The 24,558-nt window shown below is 32.4% G+C and overlaps 1 protein-coding gene across 1 annotated transcript in view; it reads right to left on the minus strand.

The window, feature by feature from the left end:
• The window catches only part of LOC148281230 (uncharacterized), an 88,145-nt gene that overhangs the window by 11,885 nt on the left and 51,702 nt on the right, over nt 1–24,558 (minus strand). The window contains exons 2-3 of the mRNA XM_088227026.1: nt 1,476–1,778; nt 135–367 (exon numbers count right to left, since the gene is read on the minus strand). Coding sequence (XP_088083152.1) covers nt 135–367; nt 1,476–1,778 — 536 coding nt within the window. The remainder of the gene's footprint in view (nt 1–134; nt 368–1,475; nt 1,779–24,558) is intronic.

Genomic DNA, 24,558 nt, shown 5'->3' on the forward strand with positions numbered 1-24,558 from the left:
CTTCATTGCAAAACCTTAGCATTCTTGGTGATGGTTCTATAGTTTTATAGCTTAGTGGAATTTGGAACATTGATAGAACACCTTTAACATCCATCTTACTCTATATAATTTAATGCAAGACCATTAATACTTACTTGAAGGCGTACGGAGCGGATAGATCCTGGTCTCTCTCCAGGGTCCATTTTCCCTTCTTGACCTCCCGGCACAACTCGGCTTGCCCCAGTGGGGCTGGGGCCCCTGAGGTGGGGCTGCCCGGAGTACTGAGGGTGCTGTTGGTCAGCTTGAAGCGGTAGGCCTTGGCGGGAGCCGTGATGATGATCTTGGAAGAAGGGACACCCAGACCTATGGCTAGATCCACTACTGAATCCTGAAAAAAAGCATTGAGAAGTTTTTGTTTGAAATTTGATTCTCGCCATTTGCACGAAAAAATCCAAGAAAGATTGTTCTGGGTACTGGGTGTATTTTCATAACCTCCTTCCATGTTCTTTCTTTCTCAGCTGCTGACAAGCCTCTAAAATAAAGTCTTAACAAGTTATTCATTTAATTTTTTAAAATGTGTTTGTTGGTGAATTAAGTAAAACACTTTTATTTCCTCGATGGGGGGGACTTAACAATATAACTGCATTTTTTATCATTTTATGATTTATATGAGAAAATTTTCCTTGTGTATGCCTGCACCAATGGTATTTACTGTACACTTATACGACTCTTTGGAGATTGATAATATCTTTTGAAGATTCAATTTTGGTGAAAAGTTTCATATCATCGGCGTACAGGGAAAAAAAGGCATATTCAAATCAGTTAGAAATTTCATTTATGTAAACATTAAAAAGAAGAGGACCTAGAATCGATCCCTGGGGAACTCCCGAAAGGGCACATTTAAATAAAGATACAAAAGCAGGCACAACCATATTTCTGAAAACATAAATAAACAACTTTGTGCCTATCAAAATTTGGTTTTAATCAAATAAGTATGCGCGTTTGTATCATATTTTTAGTAGCACAAATATTATAAGATGGTCTAAGTAATTTGAGTAGACTCATTTCTATCATTCATCGAGTGGTACAAATAGTTAGTTCTAGTAGCATAAGTAGACTCATTTCTGTCCCATCTTTAACCCTTACCGGTCCAATGTCGAATCTCATTCGACATCGATTTTTTCCATTTATCGTACTTTGGAAAATTAATTAATTAAGGTCATTACAAAATAATGGCTAAAAAAAAAACGTGTAAATTTCAATCAGTCTTTTCAAAGAAAATTTGGTCTTAGAATCAAGTTATGTACAGCAGTAATCATCTATATCAACCTGAAGGTGTGCTAAAAACGTATAAACGTAAATAAAATGTACGCAGTTTTTGTAACATTCAACAGTTTAAGTTAATTCAAATGAAATAAACGAAAATGTTTTTTAGTATGCCATTGACTGTCATTTGTTCTTCATTGAAACTGTAAGCAAAATCATTGTATTCTTACCGTATTCATCATGTCCCAAACTCCGCTAAGTCTACTCGGGTGGAAAGTTTCATTTTCCACTTCGCCTAGAAAATGAGTTTCCAATCCGAAAAGTGACACCGGTTTCGCCAAACTTTTCAAGTCATAATACTTCGCGAGCAGTTCGGACTGCGCGGGAAGGCTCAACATGAAGATAGCGTCGGATCCGAGCACGCTTCGGATGCTTTCGGCTGTTTTCGTGATTCGCGTTCGGTTCAGTTCGCTGTGAGCTTCGTGCAAGTCGATTCCGTGGATGATGGACGATTTTAATAATTCTTCCAGTTCCTGTAAACAAAAAAGAAAATTATCATTTAAAAATTGCGAAACTTTTAATCCTGGATATTTGAAAAATATTAAAACACATTGTTACAAACAGTAGTGTGGCAACAAACCAAAAAAAGTATTTAGTTTCGCATCGAACATTAGAGATGTCGCTAGTTTCATCGAAATAAAGAACTTTAGTACTACGTGAAATTGGATATGAAAAATATTTTCGTACACGCGGTAAAAATGAGAGCATTTAATTGTACGCGAAATTTTCTGACCTGTATAAAAATATTTAATAAAAATTAACTACTTTAAATGAAGTCACAAGTCCGTCTAAATCAACCAATGATAAAGTGTTGTTATTGATTTCCGGTTTCCGGAAAGCCAGCCCGCCAATCAAGACCACTCATCAAAGAGAACTAGTGCCGTCACGCGCGGAGTAATTAATAAATTTTATTGATTTTGTCTTAGTTTGTATATATTTTTTTAAACCGACTGAACTTCCTCATTATAGTAATTGCATGGAGTGCTTTTTATAACCTTTTTATTTTTTTTATGCATTGTTTTTCCACATTAACAAAGATTAAAAACAAAAATAATGTGACCTCAATGGTTACCTGCGCCGAAAACACTTAACAATATACTTTTTAAAAAAATATTTTTACATGTGAGAATATACAGAGAAGACTTAATATACAGAGATAATTAACAAAATATTCAGACAGTTTTTTACTCTATGTATTTATGTTTAAATTTCATTAATGTATACCTATATAATTTATAAACGCACAATGAAAGAACAAAAGCATAACATAAACTTTACATTTGTGAAGCAGTTGATTCGATATTGGTTTGAAATTGATTTATGGTCTTCAGTGCCTGGTTTAAAAAATATACAGATTTTTTGTAAACGTATATACGCAAAACATCATCTTATTGATTTTTTTCCCCAAAACGCACTAACTTAGGGTGATTTCGTCGTTTAACAGTAAATTATTTTTAAAACAAACTAGTTCAGAAAAAAAAATTGTGAACATTTTATATTATTCATAGAGAAAACATAATTTTACTTTGTAGATAAAATTGAAGATAAATTATCTCAGTGTAAACAAAAGAAGATAGCCGTTTATAATCGCGGCCCTGTTGTATTGGTGCGTGCAAAAATAATATTCAATGGCCGCCTTGATTGTGATTCCGAGGCCGTTATATATCATAAATAAAATCGATTTGAAATAATTTGCCTTAATTTAAATTGATGGTAAATTAAAGTCAAACATTATTTATTATTTATTTATTTATTTATTTATTTATTTATTTACGGACAAAGTCCATTATAAACATTACAATTAAAAGAAATTTTTACAAAGGAATAAAAAAATATAAGGAACAGAAATAAGCAGCAAAGACAGATGATAGATTTTTTAGATTAAGTAAAAAGCATAGGCTAACTATACAGATTCTTTAGCTGATTTGTAAAGAAAGACATCCTTACACCATAATAATCAAGATCTCGATGATCGTTCACCCGCCTGATCATTCTGGGCAAAGGCGACTGTGCACCATAATTGGTCCTGTAGTGACCGAGGAAAAGCATTTCATTATTTCTTAGTCTACGGGTGGGAACGTTAAAAAGAATCTTTTGCAAAATTTCAGGGGCATCAATGAGACAGTTCATAATTTTATACATGCAGATTATATCTGCAATGCATCTGCGTTTTTCAAGACTTGATATGCTTAAAAACCTCTCCATATCAGAATATGAATAGTCTCCTCTTTCCAATCCCATCTTCCATGCAATTTTTCTTATAAAACGATGTTGAACTGATTCAAGGCGCTTGATATGAACAGCATAATGAGGGGACCAGATTACAGATGCATATTCAAGAATAGGGCGAACTAAAGAGCAATAAAGTGTTTTAAGTGTAAGCATACTTTGGAAATCAGACGTAGTTCTATTAATAAAGCCTAAAATTTTTAAGGATCTGTTTACTATATTATCAAAGTGTTCCAGAAAAGTTAGTTTATTATCTAGGATCACTCCAAGATCTCTTATAGAGGTGACAATCGAAAGAACTTGGCCATTAAGTTTATAATCAAAAATAAAAGGATGTTTACATTTATGGTATGAAATAATTTTGCATTTATCGATGTTAAGTTCCATGTTATTACATTATTTTATAACTTGCTAAAAATAGATACCATGTCTAATAAAGTAATGCATAAGTGAGTTATTATGTTTTAAATTATTTATCGACGATTGGCACATTGCCTGCGATTTCTTAACGATACACTTTAATGGCGGCAAACCAGATTTCAATGGGAAACTGGACTGCACCGGGTGCTCCAGCAATGAAGTGTCATTGCTTCATCACCCACTGATATTAACTTTAGGACCGTCGTTAGTTTTGTAATGTTTATTATATCCTATGTGTCAACAGATGAAAAATCGTATCTTGTGATTGGAAGGAATCAAATAGATCGAATCAATCAACAGTACACTTGTAAAGTCAAATATTTATTGTATACCAGCAGATCCGACAGACGTTGTCCTGCCCGAACGTTTGCTTGCCTGCATTAGTTTTTTTTATTTATTTATTTACAATTTTATGTCTCGTCTAGTCTAGTTAGTTCAGTCATCATGTGCTTTTTCAGATTGATTTTAAATTTGTCTCCATTAAAAGTTTTCAAGTAGTAAGGTAGGTCGTTGTAGTGTTTAAGTCCATTATGTAGTATTTTTGACTGTCCTGTGTTTGTCTTTGCTTTTTCAATGATAGTGTTTTTGTTGTCTGGTGTTATATTTGTGTATGTCAGCATTTTTGACTAATATTATGTCGTCGTCTTGTACATATGTTTCCCAGTGTTATTTTGTGCACAATTTTTAAGGTCTCAATTTTAGTCAAGTAGTTTATGTCAAACTGGTGTGTTTTTTTGTACAGTTCAGTCGTAGAGGTCAGGTAGGGTAGGTTGTATGTTAGTTTAAGAATTTTATTTTGTTGTCTTTGTATTCCTGCTATGTCTGTCTTGTTACCAGTTCCCCAGAAGGCGATCATGTAACTCAATTTACTTTTGACATAGGCTTCGTACATCATAATTTTTTCCTTTCTTGATATAAAATCTTTAATTTTGTAGAAGAGGCTATGTAGTGATGCCATTAGTTGGTTCAGCAAACGTTTTTTCTGTATTCGAATTTACGATAAACTGGTTTTGCGTGAGCAATAAGCGTAAGACTGATCATCTTACCTTCAAGTAACAAAAAATATCAAGATACGCTGGTATTTGTGTGCCAATTCAGTGCCCTTTGCGCCATTGGGTGCGGAAAGGGAATAATAAATAATAAATAAATAATGGTTTTGCGTGAGCTTGACATTTAATTCGAAGCCAAAAGAAATGAAAAGAAAAATGATTAGAAATGTGCCGTGAAAGCGTGTTAAAACTGTTTAAGAATTTAGATCTGAGTGGTAGAGCGTCGAAGTATTTGCAATTTTTTTTATTTAAAAAAAAAAGATAAATATTTGAGTTCTTATTATTTACTCAAATATTTAAATTTTCAGACCATTTCCTAAAAGTCGTAAATAAGTTGTGCTGGAAAAATGGAAATCCAGTTGTGCAAGAGTGGGATTTGAACCTCGGACCTTTGATTCGTGAGTCCACAATACTACCACGGGACCACGATCCAAATTTATTTTATTTATATATTTTAAAAGTAAAATACAAATTATCAAGTCCTACTGAACTTCATAAAATGCAGTTCGTCAGCAGGTGCTTAAAGTTAAGTTTTAATATACATACATAATCTTATCTCTTAAATTCTATAAACAAATAAAGAATGTTCTTACTATGGAAAAAAAATGTATATCCATGTGCATCGGAAATATGTTACATGTAGAAAAATAAAAATTTGTCTAAATAAAAAATAAACACACAAAAAAAATCAATGTAAATAAACCACGTTCTTAAAGCCAGATTTTCAGCATACGTTTTCCTTTTGAGCCTGATAAGTTTTTTTGTTTTTTATATTTAATAGGAGCATATTATACATTTTTGGTATATTGTACTCTAATGTTCTTTTCCCGTATCTATTATTGAATTTAGGGAGAGCTAGTCCATCTACACTAGTGAACCGAGTATTATATACATGCTCCAATTTATTTCTGTATTCAGATAGAGACGCATGCTGAGAAACCAGCTTGGACCATAATAAACTCTACCGTATAAAATATTTATAGATTTATACAATAAGGATATTAAAATATCGTGTCGCTGACAGTACAATTTTTTTAAAATTAATACTTTGATCATTGAATTTTGTAAGTTCTGAACAAGGCAAGTTTGTATTACTGGAAAAAACCCATGAGATTATAGCGAATCTTAAAATTGATTCTGAAAGTGACAAATAAATTATTCTTAAAGTACTATCAGGGACAAAAAATTTTAATATATACATTTTACCAACTATTGATCTGTCTATTACTAACTAATATTTTCTAATATATCACAATTGCAGGGTTGTATAATATTCTGACGGATACAGTGAAAATCATGAGAAACTATGTTTATTATTATTTTTACACTTTATTTACATATAAGGGCGGGCATATTGCCTTAAGGCAATGTCTTCCTACCTATCTAAACCGTTCAGTTTGAGAAAATTACAAGTATGTGGACATATTGAATCTTATAATTTTGTACGAAAATTAAAAACAAAGATTAACAAATTATAAATATACAAAAAAATAACACTATACTATAAATATAAAAAAAATAACACTATACTATGAAGAGGGGAGAGGGGATAGAAATGAATGAAGAAGGATAAAGGAGCAATTTAAATATTTAGATAGTGACATTTCAATCTTGACTAAAATGTAAATAAAGAAGGGGCGTCTCTAACATTAGTGGGTAGATTATTCCGCAAGGCAAGAAAATTAGAGAGATGAGAGGGGTGTTAAACGGGTTCTCTCGTTACTAAAACGAAGAGATAGTCCGTGTTGTGATAAAGGTTGGAAGAGCTCTCTCAGATAAACAGGCGAAGTGGGATTATTTAAAATATTGTGAAGAAGTGATAGAATGTGAATGTTTCTTCTATGCCCGATACTGAGCCAGTGTAGTTGCGTGAAACTATAAAGGGCTCTATATCAAATTTGGCATTTGGCGATTTAATGTGCATTCATTTGGTCTTCTTAGCATTGATAATCAAGCCTACATCATGCGACCATCTTTGTAATCGTGTAAAATCATCCTTTAATCGTAAACAACTTTGTGATTCGATATTATAATTATTAATAAGTGTAGGTTACTCCCATTGCATCGCCACCATGTCGCAATATCATTTGCTAAAAGCGGCGCGATTAAAGATAAAACGCGGTCATTTAGGTGGTACAGTGGTACAGTTTCCCTCAAATGCTGGTAATCGTACCTACTAAAGTAAATACGAGTATATGAGTGTTGTGCAGTACAGTAATGGCGAACCTTTTCCCTCAAATGTGTCAACACGTATTTCCCACGTTCAGTTATTTAATTGCAAATGCAAATTAATCAACACTTCTTTTCACGAGGACTTTTGTATAAAAAATATTGACGTATCGTATGAAGGGCGCTATTTCTAAGAACTTTTAAAGGATCACTAATAGAGAGCTTGGATAGTAATTCAGGGCCCCGATTACAATGGGCTGTTATCTTCGACTGTCTGTACCAGTGTTTCCCAGCCTTCATTATGCCATGCCCCACCGTAGTCTTTTCAAAAGTCAGATGCCCCACCGGCATCTTTTTTTATTAAACAGCAGGTAAATTTTCTAATCATATTGTTACATGTTTGTAAACATATGAACCCCCAATGAAATGAAATAAAACCTATTCCAATACATATAATTATAACTGAAATGATTACAAAACACAAATTGAAAATGTAATTAAGTAGAATAAATTATTATGAAAATAAAACTTTGTTATCAGTGTTACACAATTTTATTCTTTTACAAGAACACAATTATAGTTTCGGGAGAGCACTCCTCCCATCGACGGGTGATATAAAACTTATATAATAAACACAGAATATTGTTCACAATGTCATCGAATCTAAACAAAAAATAAACAGATTAATCAGTGAAACTTAGAGCAGGGGGGTTTTATTCTTATCTAAGGTGTTGGCATATGAATGGATGGTTATCTTAAGTACGGATATGAAAACATGGACAGAACATTAAGTCGAATTTATTTCTTAAAATTTAGCACATAAGTGGAAGTTGCAATAAGTAAGTCTAAGATTTAATGTGTGGGAAGACATAGCTCGGCTAAGAGAGTGTTAACAGACGCGGGTCTAAGAGGGTAAGTGCGGTGAGGGTGGTCGCAAAGGGAACATAGTCAATAAAGGCGAGGGGTGGTTGAATGTGTGATTATTATTTAGGTTGTTTTCAGAATTTAAATTTTTGTGAATTTCTATAATTTCTAAATTATTCATATTACTGCCTTTGTTATTTACTTGGTGCAGGAGTTTTAGGGTGTGATTATGAAATGAGTGGTTACTGTCTATTATATGATTCGCGAATTCCGAGAAATTATTATTGGTCAGGCAACGGCGGTGTTCGTTTAGCCTAGTTTTAAGGTTTCGCGCTGTTTGTCCAATATAGACTTTTTTGCATTCGCATGATATCTGGTAAATGCCACTCTTGTTTAGCAGCTCTGTTTTTGACTTGGAATTAAATAGTGATTTTGCAATATTATTATTAGTGTAAAAAGCGGGTTTTATATTTGTGGGAAAGTGATTACTTATTTTTCTAGACAGAGGTCCAATGTATATAATTTTTGTGGGTTGTTGTTTCATAATAATTTATAATGAAGTGTTACGAAGTGAATGCCGATTCAATTAAAAGTAGAATAAAATTAAAATGAAAACTATAATTAAACACAAGTGACAATTGAAATTGAGTACAAACACACACATATCATGACGCCTAATTCATGATTAAATTGAGTTTCGCTTGCTACAAAGAAATTTTACGTCCGGATCTAGCTTAGTTAATTTCAGTCTTAGGTCTCCTCTATACCTCTATTAGTTATATCCAATGGATTTCGTTTTTTAATGAGTAAATCGCTTATGGCGCTTAAACCACATTCCACCAAATAAGATGAGGGAAAGGGTAAAAATAATTTTCTGGCATGCAAAGTAATATTAGGATATTTTGTGTTAGTTTCTTCGCAAATCCATGCCATTTATTTATTTATTTATTCATATTTTTCGCTTACAAACTATAAATTAATAATAAAAATAATGTGACCTCACTGGGGTTTCCCGTGCCGAGGACACTTAACAATTTAGTTTTTTTTTATTACATTTGAGAATAAACAAAGAAGACTCACTTAAAAAACAAACATAATTAACAAATATTCAGACAGTTTTAAAAACAAGGTATTTATATACATCTATATTATTTATATTACAAAACACACAATGAAAACAACAAAAACCTAACATAAGCCGTACAGTTGTGGAGCAGTTGATTCAGCATTGGTATGGGCGAATGAGACAATCCATTTTACTTCTACCTAGCTCCACTATCCATTTTTTTATAGCCTTTTTAAACATTTTCTCATTACTCATTGCTTTAATAGATAGTGGAAGTAGGTTATAGATTTTAATTGAATATTCTTACATCCTGCACAGTTTCTGTGTTTTTAGATAATTATTGAAATTTTAACGAGTTTCATGCTATTTTAAGTACAATTTGGAGTACATTTCAATTTCGTACATCTCAGGCATTTTTTTGTATGACCGATGAGTATTCCCCTTAAAATGTGGAATGCCGACGTGTCCATCTCTGAAGCGTGGTGCCCCACCTCTGAGGCGTTATGCCCAGCCGGTGGGGCTGACGCCCCACCTTGGGAAACACTGGTCTATACAGAAAAATCGATATTTGAGTACGAAAATGAGTATATTTGCATGAACATTTAAAGTATCTTCATCGGTAACCTATAATTGAACATGTTTTAAAGATAAAAATGTATGCAAATTCTGTTTTTCACACAGAAAACTTAATTTTACTTTGTATTTCTGTTTTATGTTTTCTGTATTTCTGTGTATTACTTTAAAAGTTCATGCAAATATACTTATTTTCGTACACAAATATCGGTTTTTCTTTATAGACAATCGAATATAATTCAGTTAACTTCCCCGGGACAGTAATGACGAAGTTCAGGCCTACGGGAAACTGGATATAAAAAATGTATTCTTACGCGCGGTAAACATACGTGCATTAAATTGTTAAAAAATATTTTAATAAAAACGAACTACTTTGAACGACGTCACTAGTTCATATGAATCAACCAATGATAAGAGAGGTATGGAATATTTGATTTGATTTGATGAAGAATAAGCGGAAGAGAACCTTTAACGTCACACGCGGAGTTATTTTAGAAATACAAAACTTCAAAAATCATAGCGCTGATAATACGATGTATGAAAATTAAAAAAATATATTTTGGCTAAGTTCAATAGTTTATCAACAAATATATATTTTTTTAAAACCACTGACTTTCCTCATTCATATAATCTATTAGGTGGTTAACATTACTAAGTTATGTCTGTTTTTTAAATGAATAATGCCAAAAACGGCCTCTTTGAACGCCACATGTCCTATGTGATACATAATAATTTCAACGGTATATTATCAAAGAAAAACAAAGCTTCAAAAAAATGTTTAAAATCAGCGAAGTCAGTGGCGAGCCGTGTTCATTTATTTGTACCTGCATATATGTAGGTACGTGATATGTAAATAATATAATTATAAATGACTAATTTTTCTGTGGTTCTGTAAAAATCAACTCTCAGAACAATTATTATTAACCACGCGATATACGTAACTTTATTGAACACTATTTTATACAATACTTCTACAAAAGTTTATTCACCAATACCACAATGACATTCAGCAGTAACTGTCAACACTGAGCACTGGCCAAATCCTTTTAAAGTGAATAATGCGAAAAACGGCCACTGCAAACGCCACATGTCCTATGTGATAAATACTATGTCAACGGTATCCTATCAAAGAAAAATAGTCCTTCGGAAATAATGTTCGAAATACTAGTTTCCAAATAGAGAATCTTCAAATTATATTTTTAATCTGTATGCTTGTTTTCATATTGAAAAACCGTGACTGGATTCAAGAGGTAAAATATAGTTTACTTTTTTGCATGGAGAAATAAGCTGAGGTAATCGTTTAGTTTTATCGTTTACTGAGAACGAGCTGGGCGCTGGGAGCCTTTTGTAGATGGTAGTGATTTACAATAAATAACAATTATTTTATTTGTTTTTTCATAAACATAGTTATTTTAATACATTATTATCGTAAGTCAAATAAAATGATAAGCTGTGCATAATCACTCCTTTGGACTATTCGCCCCTGTATATGGGTATTTTCTATAATCGACTAAATCAACCAATCATATTTAGGCCTAACACTGTGAAGTTACCTTCTTAAAATGAGTACATCTCTGTTGAAATGTCTATCAGCTGTGAAATTGATATTGTTCCCAGTAAAAAAAGATGTTAACCATTTCGTGTTGACCTTGTTGGAAATCGAACCTGAAGGCTGTGTTATATTTTGAAAACATTGCATTTTGATTGAAGCTAAAACAGAACAGGACGTAATGTATTTTAAAAAAATAATTGTAGGTTGTTAAATCTTTTAAGTGTTGGCAATTTGTTCATTTTAAAATTAAATATTGTTTATATAGGTATAAGAAGGTGTGAAATATTCTAAGTAATATTATTTTGCCTTGAGCTGTTAACTGACTATTCAAAATAATACATATAGTCTATTAATAACAAAATAATAGGTAAATATCCTCTCTCGTGGTCAAATTGTCGATGCGTTTGCCTACCATGGAATAAGTCTCTGGTTTAATTCCCGACATGGTTGACATGAAATAATCATTTACTAAGGTGTTTTTTTTTATTTATTTTATTTTTAACTGATACATATTAACACATTTATTACAGCAATTTACGTTTAATTATTTATACAAAAGATTAATTGCAAGTCAAAATATACATACATATTTTTAGTTTTTGCTGGTGAGTCAGCTAAACTGCCTAAATAATGTATTTTTTAAAGTTATTTTTATCATGAATACCTAAGTAAGACATTTGTGTCCATTTTGACAGTTTTCAAACATAAAGTTAAACTTAATTACCTGTAAAATTATTTGTAAATGACATACACGTATATACAGTATTATTACTAGAGCACAAAAAAGAATGTTTATGTTTGCCCTTTTAAAAGTAAATAATAAATATGATACCAATACCTTATTTTCACTAGACTAATTCATAGTCCCAGTACTGGCACCTGAAGCGTAAGACTGATCATCTTATCTTCATGTAATAAAAATGATCAAGGTACGCTGCAATTGGTGAAAGAATTCAGTGAATGAATATTTTACAGCCTGTTTATTTATATTGCAGATTAAAAAAGGTAATTGCAAATAAAAGTGTAAATGCTTAATTTACAGGCCTCGCGGTGTAATGGCTAAGGTACTTGATTCACGCACAGAAGGTTTCGGGTCGATTCCCGATGAGGACACAATAACCAAAATGTGATTGTTCTCAAGCCTGGGTGTTCTGGGTTCACTCTTAATTCGTCTCCTGTCTTGTGGTGTATTCTCTGAGACGATTTGATAATATGTATAAGAGATGGTATAGGAACAATTGAACATAGTTGTGCAGAAATCAGCCAGCCATAGTAAAGTAAAACTGAGATAACAAAGCACTTTTGTGAAAAGAGTGAAAAATTAAATCTACGCAACAGTTCGAACGTTTTATTTTACTTAAACAAATGATAAATAATGCATACATTCATTTTTCTACAGGACAAAAAATAATTTTAATATGTATTTGACCAGTTTTAATGATTTTAAGGTCTGGCTGATCACACAACCCACGATGTGCATTTTGCAGAAAACAGACAGCATTAGTAACATTCTGATGCATTTTTGTCATGTATTGAGCATGTTATTTTATATTTATATTAGAGTACTTAATTGCAAATAATTACTTAATTAATTTAGTAAAGTAACTTTAAAAATAATTTAAACGGGCGACATTTTTAGGAGAAGTTTAAACAATTTAAGAATAAATGTAAAAATAAAAATTAATAATAAAATATTTTAAAGTAATATAACAAGAAAATCGTGAAGTTTCGTTTCATATAGCTGAGCAAAGTGAACAAAAATTGTATACATGATGAAATGTATAAATAAAAAAATATATTGAGGAACTTCAGGAAATTGGATACAAAAAATGTTTTCTTGCGCGGGGTAAAAATTAAAGCATTAAATTGGAGTGCAAAGTTTTTTGACAATGTACGGAAAAAATAATAAAAAATATTTAAATAAAAACGCACTTCTTTAAATAACATCACTAGTTCATGTGAATCAACCTATGATCTGAGAGCTATGGAAGATTTCCGGTCTGCTTGTCGCTTCTGGACCAATGGGAAGAACTGAATGAGAATAAGCGGAAATGAACCTCTGACGTTAAACGCGGAGTTATTTCAGAAATACAAAACGTTGAAAAATCGATATATAAAAATTTTAAAAAAATAAATTGACTTAGTTTAATAGTCTATTAACAAATATTATTTTTTTTAAAACCACTGAACTTCCTCATTACCATTCACCATCTTTGAAAAGGTTCAAAAGGTTTGTTCTATAGGAACAATACCCTACACTCAATATATCAGATACGTGGGAATAACTATTGCCGAGTTCATGAAGTCTGTTCAATATGGCATTACAAGTATACACTGTCCGTGAATTGTTGCTTCAAAATGGTGGCACCTGTCTAGTCATTCTTCCAGGCACCCTGAAGTTGATAAGAGATAACAGTTTAGGGCAATCCCATATTGAATTTACAATTTCGAATAAATTTAAAAGGTCTATAATTTTTATTCTATCGTTAAGCTTAAAAAAATTTAATGCTTTTAGTAAAAAATCGTGATTTAAAAATTCTAAGTTTAAATATCTATTTTTTACAAAATTGTGGATTGGCTGCTTTCTTCGTTAAATGTATCGTCCATTTAAATAAAATTTGACCTTTATTTACCCTCAGCTTTTTGCTTTTTATTAATGTTTATTACACGCAATTAATTAACTATTGCATTCGATCACTTTGATTGATTGTGTATTATATTTACGTAGGTAACACTGTTTGATAAATGAAATTATTCATCAGACCCCCGGCGACAGTACGAAGGTTCTCGATCGATTTCGCTTCCAATGCGATATTCAATTTTTATAAATATAATATGTAAATATGTGTACCAAGGCAATATTGCAATATTATCCGTATGCAAATGTACAGAACTAATAATATGTAATTTATATCAAATAATGAATCAACAGTGTGAATCTAGGTAGTTCCGTTTTAAGGTATAATTAAATTGTAAATAGGTAAACACTGTCGTGTCTCGCCCAGTTGGGTGTGTTTTTTTTAATCAAATCACAAGATTAAAACCCTACATTCCTATTTTTTCACATATTGACATTATGATCCATCTTTTCTGGAGATACATGATTCGATGATCCGGATTAGATGTTATTTTGTGGTCATACAAGTATAATAAGACAAGATACGCGAAACATTTCTCCTTCGCGCTTATATATTTTGTTTTGTTATATTCATTAGGGCATATAAGAAGTAATATTATATACATTCACAGGCACGTTGATTATCATCATCACATTGGTATTCTAATCGCACAGTATCTATATCATTAACATGTTACAACAGAGATGAAGAACATTTAAGAAAAGGTAATATAGAAGTCTAGGCATCTACAGGGCTTATGACCTGTCAATGGCTGGTTTAAGTGGCCACTGTACACACTGTGTAACATTCACCATTCTGCCTATATTTGAACATCTATATTCCTTCAATTCTTTCATCTGTTGATGTTTGTGAAGTTAAAGAGCTGAAACCCTTATTTAGACTTCTATATTACCTTTTCTTAAATGTTCTTCATCTCTGTTGTAATATGTTAATATAAACAGGTCCCCAGGGAGTTGAATCCAGTCCTTGTCTACAAAAATTTGGACAAACTCTAAATATTGTATCTATATCACTCTTGTTATACGTAAGGTAAGGTGCTCAGTACTACGTTTAGTAGCTCAATCACAAGGAACTATCGACCCGCTTAAAAACATGCTAAGCATTTGAGCGATCACAATGAACAATAATGAACATGCTTAAGTTATCGCAGTCATAAGTCAACGCGTGTGTAATCTCTAAGTCAACGCTCGTGTCGGTTTTTTTTTATTTTTCTCGTAAATAAATACAGTTCTCTGGCGAAAAATAAGCGTTTACTTGTAAAAAATAATACAATATTTTGCATTTGCAAAATAGTAAGTAGTATCTAATGCAAAAAAGTGAAAATTCAATTACAATTACTATGGCGACTGCTTTTCGTGACATTTGGCTTGCCAACCGCCGGCTAAATGCAATGAATAGCATGATAAATAATAAACTAATTTATTTGGTACGTGTATTTTGTACATACACATACACAAATCTGGATTTCTCCCAAGGGGGAGTAGGTATATATTTTTTATTAATATCCCTACAGAGATGAGGTAGAATTTTTTCAAATTCAGGATTATGTGTATGTACAAAATACACGTACCAAATAATGTTGTGTAATAAGATCTGGTCAAAATATAAGTATAAATAAATTGCAGAGTCATCTGCAGGCGATTACTAGTACTTAATTTAACTCGTAAGAGTCTTAAATACATAAAATAAAGTAATGTGCTAATTAAAAATACTTAACTTCAATATCAATACATAGATGGCGCTCCAACACGCTTGTGAATGGTTTCTCATTTAATAACATATATACAAAAATCAAAAAAATGTTACCTGTGTCGATATTCGCTAATAAGCGGAAAGGGGAATGTTGTAAAATACGTAAAGTGGCCACTTAACCCAGCCAATGACAGGTCATAAGCCCTGTAAACGCTCGAATATCCATAATCCTGAATTTGAAAAAATTCTACCTCATCTCTGTAGGGATATTAATAAAAAATAAACTAATTAATTAAAATAGCAGCTTTGGAATATTTTCCACATTTACAGCGGTGAAATTTAAATATGTATTTGCGCAGCAGGGTTATACGTCGCGAAACGTAAATATTTTGACATTTAATATTAGGTGTTCACGGATGATCCATTGTGATCGCGAATACGATAAACAATCTTATTATAATTTTATGAATGTATGTATGTGTATGCGCATGGGTGTATGTACGTGTGTGTGTATGTACATGTGTATATATGTGTATATTTATATATATGTGTGTATATATGTGTATGTCTGTATGTATATGAATCAAAATGTGTATTCGAATAAGTTTATATTTTGTTATGTTATATTAATTTGTTAACTATTATAATATATTAAAATGTAATTGCCTAGCTTGGAACGGGGTATGTACCCTTGTTTGCTGGGCAAAGTGAACATGGAATTGTATTTTGATAAAGAGTGTGAATAAATAAATAAATAAATCATGGTGAGAAATTGTTATCACGTCACTTATTAGCACGTCTATAGTTATTTGTGATTGAACTATGGTGCCAATCCAGTAAAGCTAGGGTTTCCTAGGACAGCGGCGCCCGTATCTTAACGACCATAGTGAACGGTGCTGCGGTGGACAGCCGTCGTAACGGTGACTAGAGAGTGGTTTCCGGGAAAACGGTGTTGATTAATGTTACAAACACCGTTTTCCTAGGAAACCACTCTCTAGTCTCCGTTACGACGGCTGTCCACCGCATCACCACTACGGCCGTTAAGATACGGACACCGCTGTCCTAAGAAACCTTAGCTTAACACTTTGAGTAAGGGCCGAATATACATAGAATTTACCCTGTGCCCGGCCCATTTTTGTGAACTTTCATGCTTTGTGAAGGGTTTCTAAAAAGTGTCATAATTATGAAAATACTTGGTTAAATCAATTGAAACTTCTCAGATTTATTTTAAATAATGAAAAAAGTAATTTTTGCATGATAGTTTTACCAAAATTGTCCTTTATGGAAAGCCACATTGCGCATTGCAATGTTCGTACATATACAGGGCCTCACTCTTTTTTTTGTGCTTTGTATCCCGGAGCCGTGTAAACACGTGATTACAATAACCACGCGTCACAACGCGACACATCCCGGACCCGTGTTTTCACGTGGTTTACCAGAGGCGAAAAAGTACTAGTAAAAGTCACTAGATTTCAATAAAATGCACTTTTTTAGACATCTGGTAACCCACGTGAAAACACAGGACCGGGACACAACGCGTGGTTATATAATCACGTGTTTTCACGGCTTCGGGATACAAAGTGTTAATGATGAAATATTGCGGTTATGCGGGCTTATCTCCACTGATATCACTATTCAGGACTTTTACCTGAGAGCAGCCATGTAGTCGAAAATACTCGTTAAAGGTTCTGGTTCTATTTCACAAACAGAATAGTATTCTTTTTCCTTCTGGACAGATAGAAATATAAAAAAAAACTCAGTAATAAAGAAATAAATAATAACTAAACCAAGGTTTTGTGTTTTCTCAAGAAATATTTACAACCAATATTATAGATATTTTTGATCTCACAAAATATTGTGAATCACAGAATTTAGAACTGAAATATGGTAAATTCCTTTTATTGGAACGTACGTTGTCCCTTATTTTTCATATTTTAAAGGTACTATGTAAAATATTAGAAATAAGATTTTTTTATTCAAGTTCGTTAATAATATTAGAAATTCTTTATATTATTATGTCCCGTCAGAATAGATCTTCACAGGTCGCATTGACGTCAGAAGCTTGCGAAGCACTGACCTCCACCTCTAAGAATATTATTAATGTATTGTAACGTGATATGTATCATTATATCCTACGCATTTCTCCATTTCAATAAACTTTTAAAAATATAACCTTGATCGGTCTTTTGCGCCTCAGTGCCTAAATTTAAATGGAATCATTAAAAGCATTTAGTTCGTGACAGTCCTAACAATAGAAATTTATTTATTAAGATCATTACACTAATGGTTTTCTTGTGTAAACATATACTTAAATAATTATATGACAGATGACAGTTGCGTTTCCCGCCTTATCTATGGATTTATGCTAATTTATTCACTATTACCTCGTTAGAGGGCAAAACAATTCAAATTCGACTAAAACATGATGCGTATTTTCTTTACTTTTCTTGTATACAATTTCTTATTAGCATATTTTTCATGACACAAAAAAGTTCACAATTTTCTACATGCTTCCGGTCAGACAAATAATACTTTTATACGTCGGTACCATGCGCGGTCCGTCCATATATTAGATGGAACCAAAGCTTCCCTAAAAATTTGACCTCTAAACAATTAGCATTTATTTTCTTTTTAGTTAATAGAATCATCTAGAATTCCTTTAAATAACTACAAGAAACATTTTATTATTGTTTTGTTTTTTTAATCGAAGCTATTTAAGAAGAGTTCTATATTCATTCATCAATAACGTCCAAAAAATTGCGACAACCTAACACACAACCGTTCGACCGCGCAGTTTTGCGCAAACTGGTATAAAATACACCGCGCTTTGTCTGATTCTGGATTATGGAACTACGCAAGTGCTTTAGTTCCTTTAGGGCGGGACGCCAGTACAGAACAGAAGAGTCCGCGCATGCGCAAATAAAAATCTTTAATATCTCTGGAACTAATCCTAACAAACACATCCAGCTTCATTTTCTATGTATTGCGACGGTTTTATAAAAAAATTATCACTTAAACTGGTTGACACGATGGTATTATAACATTAAACTATGATATACAACTCTTTTATTTTAAAATTATGGTATAAAATTGCTTTGTAGTTTATTTCAAAGCACTTTATTTGAATTTCTGTCTTAGTAGTAGACACAAATTAAACCTTTGTATGTATGTATGTACCTAGTACCAAATGACTGCTTTCCTAACAGAAAACTTAACCACACGCTCCTGGTCGGTACCTATTAAGATTTTAATTAAAAAGTAAAGTACTACCCGAACAAAACATGTTCAGAAATATTTAGCGTAATAACGTAATTCATTTATATTTATTTATTTTTTCTTTTATTCAGGAAACATACAGTACAGTTACAAAGTTTGATATTTTACACAATTAGACTGAATTCTAATGGACCAGTGAAGTTTCCATATTATAAAGCAATTATATGTAAGGTTAATTATGAAAGTATAAAAAAGAGAAGGAAAAAGAAAAACATAAATGAAAGTTGTTTAAAAATTAAAATTTAAGTGAAAAAAATGTATTTTAAAGTTTGTAGTTTGTAGTGAGTATTTACAAATGGAAATAATATTAAAATGAAGAAAATTTCTAAGAGTAATTAAAAATTAAGAATTGAAATAAAGAATGAAAAACATGCTCAGATGTAATAATAAAATAAAATAGTAATAACATTTTTAAAAAAAAAGGAAAAACATAAATATACACCTTACGAAAGGAGGTGAATGTTTCAGACTTCCAAAAACAAGAATCAAGGCAACTCCGAACAAGCTGTACCATAAAGGACTAAAGATGTTTTATAAGTTGCCGAAAAAAATTGGGAATGCCGGATCAATTGCGTCGTTTCACGGGATGGCGATGGTCTTCATCAAAAACAAGCACCCATTTTCGGTAACTAGAGTAGCACCAGAAAGAGTCTGAATTGATAACATTTTTCTTGAAATTATTATTGTATGTAATAATGTAACAGTTGAGGAATTACTATTTTGTTTCCCGTTTAACTATTGAATACATACATTACGTTACATAAGTATTTTAAAACGACGGTCTTAACCCACACAAAATGAATTAATCTGATCTATATTAATAATGAACAATTTGTTACTTAACATTACCATTACAGTCCACATCCGGATGTAATGAATAAATTAAAGATTTAAAGATACTAAAATCATCGAATTCAAGGATTTGGCTTAATTATGTTGATTGTTACAGTTGATTTGTAAATATTTATTTTCAAGGTGTGAGAATACGTCACATCAAATAGAAACAAAACGTTTTTGTTTTTTCATTCATTAATAAAAAAAACATTTCGTATGTTATTTTATGGGTATATTGACCTTCAACACAAATAATTTTATGCCTGAAATCCTTTGATTAATCTGGCAATCTTGCAAAAATTGCTTGAGGAAACAGAGTTTGTCTAAAGAAATTAGGACAAACTCACGCTAATGTTATTTTTTTGTTTATTGTACCAGCGTCAATTAACCCAGGCGTGCGGCACCCGGCACATTTGTAAACGCTCACTACTTACATAATAATTGACAACGACGCATCCGCTCCTATTCAGTAGCTCGAAAGAATTAAAGCATCGATAACTTGCTTTGTTTTAGTAGTGCCTTGCGCGTGACATGAGATAGGTGGGTTCAAAGTGCGTTCGGGGGCCTCACACCTTGTTTTTGTGTTATATACGAAAACACTTTGAATATTCGAACGAATATACACACTTTCGTACATAAATACCGATATTAGTTTATGGGTTTATCTTACGAATCTCCAAGCCATTCTCATCACCAAATACATTCAAACTTCTTTACTATACTTATGTGCGAAGTCATCTCAAATTCGCTTCATTAGTATGGTCCCCTCAATATAATGTATATATTAATCAAATTGAAAACATTCAAAAGAAATTTATAAGGAGCCTGGAATATCGTTTTGGCAACATTGAAAATTATTACGGCGCATCTTTGATCGATTTTAATATAGAATCACTACAAAAATGGCGCCTTACATGTGATTTAATTATTCTTTTCAAAATTCTCAACAATATAGTTGATTCGCCGTATCTTTTACAAAATATTGGTTTCTGTTGTCCTCTTCGCTATACCAGATTAAATTCCCTTTTTTATGTACCAACTTGTAAAAACAATTATACCTCGAATTCATTCATTAGATGTACCTGTAGAAATTATAACGGACTCAGTATTGATGTAGACATTTTAACTGCACGTTGCATTTGTACAGAAAATTTCTTCATGGGGTCGATTATTTGGGATAGTTGCTAAATGTGCATCTTGAGTGGTTTATGCTGTGTATATGTGCCGCATGTAATGTATATGTTTGTGTTTGTTTTATATGTGCGTTCATGTGTGTGCGTGGATGGCTCGGAGTGTACATTCCGTATTTTAATTTATTACCTCCATGGAAAACGCAAATGTCAGCAATTATTCTTTTCTCACTTGAAATTCATATTTATTTTTTTTGTCACATTTAATATTTATATCTTTTGCATAATTTATGAAAACTTAATTGGTCTTTTTATGTTGAAAATTGATGTTTTTAATACTTATTATGTATGACTGTATGTTTTCTGAATAAAAAATAAATAAAAAAATACCGTCTATGTATATACCGATGGAGATAGCTGTTCATAATCGCGGCCCTGGGAGTATTTTGTTACGGAAAATGGCAGATTTCAAAAATAACTGGGAGTGCGGTTAGGAGTAGCAGGCACCAAATTCAACAGTATGAAGGCTGTCGATCGGCTGGAGATCGGATATTCATTCAGTGAAAACCAAATACTGCCCTTATAACGCCTGCTTAACACCCATTCTCCTCTACGAAACCGAATCTTGGCACCTCACTAGGGCCCAAAACAGCGAAATTCTGATTTTTGAGAAAAGGCGTCTCAGATGAATCTCGGGTGTGCGGTGGTTTGGCTTTGTGAGGAATAAAGTAATAAGAGAACGGACCCAGGAAACTCCGGTGACAACTGTCATCGAGCGAAGGCGATACGGTTGGCTTGGCCATGTGCTGCGGATACCTCCCGAGAGCCTTAACCACGCTTGCCTAATTTAAAAGGCATCAGGTTTTCGACATCCTGGATGTCCACTGCTGATTGCTCGTCGTCAGTTTGTGTCAGAATTACGAGACGAATGCACAGGAGCTAGCAGCTGACATAGATGCTTGGAGAATCTTTGTGGACACCATATGCTCCAACTAAGGAGCGGACATGGAATAATGAATGAAATGAATTGAGTTTTCATTTGTTCTCTTAGGTTTATTCTTTGTTTCTTATAGTAAAATATTTATAATGTATATTTTTACTGTGTAGGTGCGTGCAGTAACGTAAAAATTATTATAATTATTAATATAATAAAAAAATAAAAAATTAATATTTAAAAAAAAGTATATATATACATAAACACACATTGATAATGCATGGTTTATTAATGACATTAAATAATCAATCAATCGCTTTCTCTATTTTCAGCACAACACAATATTTGGACATGTGAATGTATTTATTAAACACCTGTGCATAAAAATATGGCACTTAATGGAGAAATAACATGATGTTTTCAAGAATATAAAAGAGAGATAGTTGACAGACAAATCGATAAATAGCATGGTCAAACCTTTTTACTAACACACTTTTCCGAGGTCAATAATTTTTGGTTCAAATATATAACGAGATAAGCAAGAAATTCGTAGATACATTTAAATATAATTATTTTAAGCAATGTTTCAGTATGTCCAAATTCTTGCAGACTGGCTGGATTTCCTCCCTAGGGAGTTGTTCGTATTTTAATTTATTTCAACAGAGAGGGAAAACATTTTTGAGAAGGGAATATGGAAGTTTAGGCATTTACAGGGCCTATGACCTGTCATTGGCTGGTTTAAGTGGCCACTTTACACACTGTGTAACATTCACCATTCTGCTCATGTTTGAACATCCACATTTCCTCAACTCTGTGTACCAATGCGATGCCCAATGCACCATTAGGTGTGGAAAGGAAATGATGATGATGATGACATACATGAGATGTTAAGTTTTTCTTATTAGTTCTTTTGGCAATAAATCTAAAAGGCAAAAATCTCCATTCTAAATTTTTCGACCTTTCCTACGTCGACAATAATAGGATTATTTTCACAGAAACAGTTTAAAATTTTGTTTTTTTTTTTAAAATAAAATGAAATTTTTGCGTTCTTATTATTTATCCAAATGTTTCGATTTTTGGGGCCATTTCCAACGAGTTGTAAATAACTCACCATTAGAAAATCAAGTTGGGGTAGAGTGGGGTTCTGAACCTCGGACCTCTGATCAGTGAGTTCGCAACACTAGCCACGGAACCACAATCTGATTAAATTATTTCTTCTTCTCTTCTTTTCCACATCCGCTCCAAAGTGAAGCATGTGGACACACCAGTTGCGTCCAGGAGACCCTATCGCCAACCAGCATTTTTGCCTCTTCCGACGTCAATTCAGCGCCCCTTAACTCCACCGAATAAAGTCTAAAGATCGTCATTGACGACCTTCCATGACGTGAGCTCGCAGGTTTAAAGAACAGGCAACTTGGGTTTCGGTTCTCCCGAGACATGCGCAGCACGTGTCCACCGCCGCATCCTCAAGACGCTCGTTATGGGAGGCTGCTGCGTCCAATTGTTGTTATGGAACAACTCTTAACATGGCAAGAACAGATCACTGAGGTTATAAAAAAAAATACAGTACCCTGCATTCACTGGAAAGGTTTATGTACATTCCTAAGACCCCAATTTCCCCAATTAAAAAAAAATTATAGATATATTTCCTGGATCTTCTTCCAGCCTATTTCTAAATACATTACCTGATTTAACATTTCTCGTTATATAATATATATTACATAAATACTTAAAAAAACAAGTTGATATGTCAAAACTATATATACCCACTAAAATACAGCTGAAATTTGAAAATTAACGTGTGTATCAAACATTTTTTTTATTTGTTTAAAAAGCACAAATATATAAATAGTTTTTATTATTATTATAAAAAGTTCTACTATCATACTAATTACATATTTTTAAAAAGAATTGTTATTTGTATTTTAAATTAACAGACTTCTATCGTTTTAATCATGAGCCAATTACCTACCTGGTTTCACTAACTTGAGCCTTATCTATATTTTACGATTAAGAGTCGTGAGCTTTAATTACCAATTTATAGTTGGCATATATTTTACAATGTCACCCAAAACTTGATTGATTATTGATTAACGCGATTATTTTGGCACTTAAACATAAAGACACGTTGTACATGGCTACAACTAACATAACACAGAAAGCAGACAGCCTTTAAATATGTTCAACAATGTTTGAGTATGTCCAAATGCTTGCAGACTGGCTGGATTTCCTCCCTAGGGAGTTGTTCATATTTAAATTTGCTGCAACAGAGAGGAAAAAGTCCTGTAAATAGGTCATAGGTCCTGTAAATGCCTAGACTCCTATATTCCCTTCTCAAAAATGTTTTCCCTCTCAGTTGCAACAAAAAAATTAATTTTAATAAGTTACTTATTTTTGGTTTACCAATTAACGGTAATTAGTATAAGTATTTTTATTGAAATTTTTCTTTATAAATAACCGATAGGACTAGTACAGATAAATATTTAAAGAAAAGAGGATAAGTAAGGAAGTCTAGATGTCTAAAGGACTGTCATCGGCATCAGTTTATTTATTTTACAATAAATTTTATTTCATTTTGTAGATAACATAGCGAAATAATAGAAATAGCAAAAAAAAAATACCACTTAATAGACTAGTTTTTGAATGATGTGCGAAATGCACAAAAAAAATACATTGTTCGCATACTTTTTTCTGTGTTTGAATGTTTTTAGGTATGTTTGACCGTTAGTATCAATAAAATTTGTTTAGTAGGCGCTAGAACAATATGTTATCGTGCGAATAACACCAAATTTATTGTTCTGCGATATTTACGTACTCAGTTATTGA

Source organism: Micrasema longulum, unplaced genomic scaffold (genome assembly GCF_059751315.1).
Source record: "Micrasema longulum isolate JH-2025_06_02 unplaced genomic scaffold, ASM5975131v1 h1tg000486l, whole genome shotgun sequence".
Lineage (NCBI taxonomy): Eukaryota > Metazoa > Arthropoda > Insecta > Trichoptera > Brachycentridae > Micrasema > Micrasema longulum.